The sequence below is a fragment of the Apaloderma vittatum genome, unplaced genomic scaffold (assembly GCF_000703405.1).
Source record: "Apaloderma vittatum isolate BGI_N311 unplaced genomic scaffold, ASM70340v1 scaffold13452, whole genome shotgun sequence".
NCBI classification, from domain to species: Eukaryota; Metazoa; Chordata; class Aves; order Trogoniformes; family Trogonidae; genus Apaloderma; species Apaloderma vittatum.
In genome coordinates, this window is record NW_009704248.1 from 470 (window position 1) to 7263 (window position 6794).

The following is a 6794-nucleotide window of genomic DNA, read 5'->3' on the forward strand; positions in this document are numbered from 1 at the left end:
GGGCACAGGGTGCCCAGAGAGGTGGTGGCAGCCCCATCCCTGGGATTTTTTCAGGCCAGGCTGGATGGGGCTCTGAGCAGCCTGATCTAGTGGGGATGTCCCTGCCCATGGCGGGGAGTTGGAACTAGATGATCTTTAAGGTCCCTTCCAACCCTGACAATTCTATGATTCTATTCTAGGGTCTGGGGCAGGGCGCTTATATAGGAAGAAAGAGTGAAAGTACTTGGTTGATTATTTTTATCTCCTCCAGGCCTCTCGACACAGCCCGTCTGGCGCAAGCTGTGGGACGACGTGATGAAAACCCGGCCGCCCAACTCGGAGGTGAGGGGACGCCACCGGTGGGAGAGGGGGCACGACGCAGGCGCCCTGTTTCTGCCGTCGTCTGCAAGGTTTCAGTTCTGAGCTTGTCGGTGCTGCCAGCTGCCTCCCAAGCGATTGCTGTTGCTTGTTCATAAGTGTTTGTAGGGCTCTGTGCCAAGGCACAACGCTGGTAGTACAGTCATTTGGAGAAACGTGGTTTGTAAAAGGAGCCGGGGCAAACAGCCGCACCTTCCATCTCACAAGAGTTTGTCAAAAGAGTAAATCCTGTCTGAAGAGATGTAATTCTTAGGGAAACGGGATAAAAACAGTATCTTTTATCATGCTTACACCTACGCTGGCAAAAAAAAAAAGAGGTGCTGATGTCTTAGAAAGCACTAGAAAAAGAGAAGACAGTGAGTTTGGAAGCATGTGGTTGGTTTTTTTACGTAGGAAAACCGACATTGATTGAGCATCGCAAAAGAATCAGCTTAATCGCAGCCTGTAAGCAGGTGCTTGGGAAGAAGATTCCTGATGACCTGGGTTTTAATAGGCAAAACCACAGCCTAGCTTCAAACCACTGAATATGTTTAAAACTAGCTCAGAAGCAGGATGGAGAGGGATGAGAGTAACTCTGGTTTTGAACAGATACACAGAGGAAGGATGTTGAGAACAAGGAACTTCTTCTTGGTTATGCAAGCAGTAGTTTCTTTGAACGCTGCATTTACTGGCTTAGCAGATAGCAACAATTTTAGCTTTAAAAGAACAGAGAAAATCGTGGCTGACTTCTTGTTAACATGGCCTTGTCTTTTAATTGCAGAATATAACCTGTTGGAGGAAGAAGTTCCTCGAAACGTTCTTCTCAAATGTTCTTCACGGTGTCCTGGATGTTTCGTCTGACTGGCGTCTCAATGATGATCACTTCTCGCCGCTGCTCCACAGCTCCCCGCACGTTTCCCAGCTCACCCTCTGCAACATGCTGCAGGGCGCAGTGGAGCTCACTGCTGAGCACAACCAGCAAGTGCTTGAGAACCTGGCTGGCTCTCTGCGGATCCTGAAGTTCCAGCACCTCCTCTCCTCCGACCAGTCCATCAGGCGTTCGCTGGTTTTACTTCTTCACCGGCTGATTCACCATGGCTCTGTCAGCCAGGTGTCCATGTATTCCTGGCCTGTTCCCGACACGGTTCTTCTTGTTCTCATTTTGAGCATGAGCGCTGGGTTTTGGCGCTCGGGAAATGCCCTTGCCTACCACAGCAGCCCGTGTGGCCTTTGCAGGGCGGAGGACAAAGCCCAAAGCCAGGAGCAGGCACAAGAGCAAGCAGTGAGGAGGGGCCAATACAGTAAGAGGGAGTGGGGTGACAGTGAGCACCAGAAGGGATCCTCCAGCACCCCAGAGGAGGAGGACGCGGAGGTGAATGGCTGCAGGGCTGACACTCACCTGAACTCTGAGCTCTCTGGACCGAGAAGCCCTCCTCTGCGACACCAGGTGTGTGAGGACATGAGCAGCGAGGTGCCCTGCGACGACACCAGCACTCAGGAAGGGTCTTCTTGTTGCGTCTCAGACCAGCTGTCCTGTCACCCCGTTCTTCGAAAGATGCGCAGACGGATGAAGTCAGCAGCAGGGAAGAAACGTCGCTGCCTCAGACGAAGCAGCGGACAATATGCTGACCCAGAGGACCTGTATGATTTTGTTTTTACTGTTGCTAGAGAGAATAATTCAGGGTTACTCAACAATAACAGCACCACGGAGGAAGAAACCGTGGAAAACTGGACTAGTCCCTCCCCAGGATCTCCGTGTAAGAGATGTAAGAAAAGAGGAGGGTCTGCTGGGATCTTTTCTCCGAAAGTTCCTCATCGCTTCCGAAGTGTGTCCACGCTGGAATTGTTCTCCATTCCTTTGACTGGGGAGACATGCCGGACTCTGAGTAACCTGCTGAGCTCCTGGGTGTCTTTAGAAAACTTGGTTCTGTCTTACAATGGTTAGTGGTGTGAATGGGTTGCTTCATTCCAGCCTCGGTTCTAAAGGTCTGACTTACTGCTGACATTTATCCTGATTTTATTTTTGTTGGAACGGGCATTGTGCAAATATCGGTGCCCAACCTTGAGAATGGCACCAGGAGAGATGTTTAAGGAGTGTTTGGATGTGTTTGAGGGAGAGCGTGGGGCCTCTGGCCTTGTGCAAAGGGAAGAGCCAGATCTCCATCTCCCACGTACACAGTTTAGCTTAAGAACGTGTGGGATAAAGCAGGCTGTGAGTTTCATCTTTGACCTGGGGTGCTCGGCCATCGGTGCAGCTCCAGCTGCGCATGCGTCGGTGTCCACGCGGGCACAGCTAACACCTTTCTGTACAAATGCTGTTCCAGGCCTGGGTGCCAACATCTTCTGCGTCCTCGCTGGGCTCCGGGCCCTGGCCCATCACCCGGACTGCCGCCTCCGCGTGGTGCGCGTGAGCGACGTCTTCTCCCACGTGCCGTGCATGGAGCTCGTTTGCTGCATCCTGAGCGCCTTTCCCCAGCTCCACACCCTCTCAGTCAGCTTCGACCTCAAAAACCAGCTGGAGGGGAACAGGCCGGAGGGGAATCCGGGCTGCAGTAAGGTAGAAATCCCAGGTAGGAATCATCATCATCATTCGGAGTGATTACCAGGATGTGGCAGGCAGATAGAGTCGTAAAAACTCAGCACACAGATTTGAACCCCGCACTGTCACAGGATGTGTAATTAAGCAATTAGAGCTTCACCTTTTGGATTTGGATGGTGCTGCAGTTAGTAATTGCCGCTCTGTGACGTGCTCTGTGCAGCTTTGAGTCTCGGACAAATCGTTTTATGGCTGTGTGCTAACCCGCCGGAACAGCAGCTTAACAGACGGCCGGTCATAACCCACTAGCGCTGACCCCACGCAGCCCACGGGGAGCACGTCCCACCACGTCTGTGCATTGGGTGGGAGCTTCTGCCTTGTCCATCCTGTTGACTAAGCCTTAGACTGACTCTCAAGTAGAGGGAAAGCATCTCTTGATCATTGCAATGCTACAGGTGGTGGCAAAGCACTGCCCAAGCCTCTGGATTACAGTCTGGGAGCTAGAGGAGCACGTTCTCAGCTTGCTGGTCTCTCATCAAGGGTGATAAGCTCTTCAATGACCAGAGAAATGGTGACCAAAGCCCGAGTGAGTACAGAGCAGGGAGAATGAGGAGCTGTGATTTGGTAAGACACTGACTGGTTTGTGCGTAAAGTGTGACCTTTTTCTCAAGTATTGTTTCACTGTCAGAACGGAGTAGAAATTAGTGGTCCTGTTGCCTGGTAGGAGTCCTGAAACGAGCCTTAAGTGATTTACATTACCAGAGAGCTGAGGTGCACGGAGCACTCACTTGCTCTGGGACCTAGGTGTGTTGAAGACGGGTGCTCCAGGCCAAGTTCTTCCATTGTTGTTTGTTTTTTCTTCCCTCAGAGAGCTGCCTGGAGCAGCTAGAGATCCGATTCCCCAGGGAACCCCTGCACACTGCCTTCCTGCTGCCAGTGCTCAAGGCCTCCAAGTCCCTCCAGCAGCTGTCTCTCGACAGCGCCGCGCTGCCCTCTTCTCAGGAGCTTGGGCTCCTTTTGGAGGCGCTCAAAGGTACGCTGCTAACCTGGCTGTAGCATCACTGTGACAAACGGAGTAGCTTCCTTCCTGTGATCTTTTGTCCTCTGGCATAAAGTCAGCATAGGTGGGTCCATTTCTTCGGTGTGGACATCCTTGAAGTCTCCCAAGAGAAAGAAGTGGGTATCAGCCATCCCACCTTCTGTGCTGAGCATGTGAATGATCCTGCACAGCAGGTTGTTTCCTTTTTCATTACTCACAACCCAGCACAAATTATCCATAGTCCAGTTCAGTTTCTAGGTATTAGCTGGTAGCTGGGTCAGTCTTTTTATCCCAAGCGCATACAGTATTTTACCTGAGAACGTGCTTTGCTTTTAGAGTGTAATCCAAATTTGAAGAAACTGAGCTTTCATGATGTGAACCTGGCTGAGCACCAGAAAGAAGTTCTGCTTTTGCTTCAGGACCCCATCCTGCAAGGTACAGCAAACCCCTGGATGCTGGTGCCTGGGGAGGCGCTGCAGCCGGCAGCTTTGGGCTGGCTGGTATTCACATGGTGATTTTTGGATGCGTAAGGTTTAGTCAGATGTTGGTGGGGCAGATCCACAGCTCGTCTCACTTTTAGTACCCTTGGCAGGGCAGAGAGGAGCAGCTGCAAAGCTGGCATGCTCTGCCAAGAACTCATATTCTTAGCTATAAAACAAAGGGGTTTTAACCTGCAGAGCGCATCAGCCTTTAACTGGGTCAGCTGGCAAAGCCACTTCCCTGGGTGTGATCTCTGCTCCCTTCCTGTGGTGGCGTGGCTGTGCTGTTGTATGCAATCCGCTGCTGGGCAGACTTTGTTCTTGCATACAGATGAGGGGCTGGAGCTGTCTGTAGGATGCAATTATGGAATAATGAAGCGTGCAGGGAGTGCTAACATGTGCTGTCAACCCATTTCTTCCATAGAAGTCACGTTTTCCTTCTGCCGGCTGTTCGAAAGCTCTACTACTGAGTTTTTGTTGGAAATAATCAATGCAGTGAAAAGAAATTCATCTTTGAAGAGCCTCAAACTGCCTGGGAATCGCCTTGGTGCGTACAGTGAATGTTGCTGTGGGGCTTTGACCTTACACCAGCTCTCTGGGAGATACCCTCAGGGTTGGAGTTAGGACTGTTGCCAGCTGGTGACCTCTGTGCTGAGCTTAACACATGTACAAGTGGATTTAATTCACAAAATAAGAAGCACTGAGTTAATTTTTTTAAAGGCAGAATTTTAGTTATATTCAGTAACGTACCAAGAGCCCAGGTGCTGTGCAGGCATTATGGTTGAATTTCTCTGCAGCAAAGGCAAGTGTCAGCGGGACTCCAGATTTGACTGAACACTAATCTGTTTCAGGCTCTTTAGCAGGAACAGATCCAGCAGCAGATGCACTGCCTCTCATCTAGAGGCACAGATTTTGCCCAAGTTTGGGGATTTTGTTCCTTAAAAGCTGTTGGCAGACACTGGAGGGATATAGGGATAAGGAAGGGTTTGTGCCAAAGAACTGGAACTGATTTTATAGAAATGATGGGCTTTTTAGATCACAGGCCAATTAGAAGTGTCTGGAAAACGAGTTCCAGGTAAATCCAGAATATTGTTTTCTGTTCTTTTAATGAAGTGAAATAAGAAATCTTGGGATGACCTGACGTACACCTGATTTCTGAGGTTTGAGTTCAACGCTGTGCTATTGGCCATTTTTAAAACAAAGCTGCCTATTGACCTCTCAGACAAACCCAGGATTTTTCTAGTGAAACAGACTGCCCTATCAGATGTTTCCATTGCCTCCAACACTGCTCAGCAGGGTGAATCCGCTTTAGGCCACTGAGGGGGACAAGCTGAGGGAGACCGCAAAGATGAGCCCTTTGTGCTGCATGCATGTGCTTACGGTCTCCTTTCTGCACTAGTATCTCTGCCCTGTGGCCACTTAAAAGATTTAAGACAGTGCCTGTTTTGTGTGTAACACCTGCATTTCTCCCCTCTTAGGGAACCACAGGCTGGTTGCCCTTGCAGACATCTTCTCTGAAGATTCTTCCTCTTCTCTTTGCCAGCTGGATGTCAGGTATTACGCTGCTTCCAAACGCACTGAGTTTCTTGTGTCGGGAGGCAGGAAAATCCTGAGTATGGTTTTGCTTCTTCCTCTAAGCCAAATAAAAGCTTAGAGAAACGCTGCAGTAGGCCCATACAACCTCAGGCATCTCTGGAGTATCTCACCATTCTGATTCTAAATGAATCCAGGTCCATCTTAAAAGCAGCTTTGGTTTGCTGCTGCAAGCCCGTCCTGCGCTGTAGGTGAGAACATCCCTACGTACATTTACTTGTAGGCATTAGCATGAATCAGTTCTGTTCCCACTGTCCTGGAAGAGGGAAGGAATGAATTGTCCCCATCAGATCCTGTGAACGCCTCTGCATTCATTTTGTTATCTTTGTTCTTTAACCTGAGCTGCTGCTCTCTTCTTGAGCCTGAATGGCCATAAAGGTAGGCAGTAACCTCCATGAAGCACGTGCAAGGTGGCATTTTTACAATACTAATTAATTTTTTTGCTTGATTACTTTTTTCTCTCCTTTACATCCTAAGGGCTCAGGTTGCTCAGAGCACACACGCTTGACAATTTATTTAACCATGACCACTTCTTCAGCAGCTTCAAATCCTGATCGTTACTGTGCCTCTCAGAAGATTAAGTCCAGCGTGCAACTTCATACTTATTTACCCATCTTTGCAGGGGAAATGACCTTTTAATCACCTAGAAACACCAGGACTTCCGATTTTCTCACAAGGGAGAGAGGAATGATCATTTACTGCTGAGGCTTTTAGAGGGACCTGTAGGTTGGGTCAGGCAGTTGACAGCTGAGACTGAAGTGGTCCTGGCAGTGCCACAACCAAGTCCAGTCAGGTCAGCAGGGAGGAGGCC

At 49.7% G+C, this 6794-nt stretch overlaps 1 protein-coding gene across 1 annotated transcript in view; it reads left to right on the forward strand.

Annotated features, from left to right (window-relative positions):
• Window positions 1–250: 250 nt before the first annotated feature.
• LRRC41 (leucine rich repeat containing 41) overlaps window positions 251–6794 on the forward strand; it is a gene marked incomplete at its 5' end in the record, with an annotated part of 7055 nt that continues 511 nt past the window's right edge. The window contains 7 exons of the mRNA XM_009864986.1: window positions 251–321; window positions 1118–2276; window positions 2661–2906; window positions 3741–3905; window positions 4248–4346; window positions 4815–4937; window positions 5869–5944. Of these exons, the coding sequence (XP_009863288.1) occupies window positions 251–321; window positions 1118–2276; window positions 2661–2906; window positions 3741–3905; window positions 4248–4346; window positions 4815–4937; window positions 5869–5944 (1939 nt within the window). The remainder of the gene's footprint in view (window positions 322–1117; window positions 2277–2660; window positions 2907–3740; window positions 3906–4247; window positions 4347–4814; window positions 4938–5868; window positions 5945–6794) is intronic.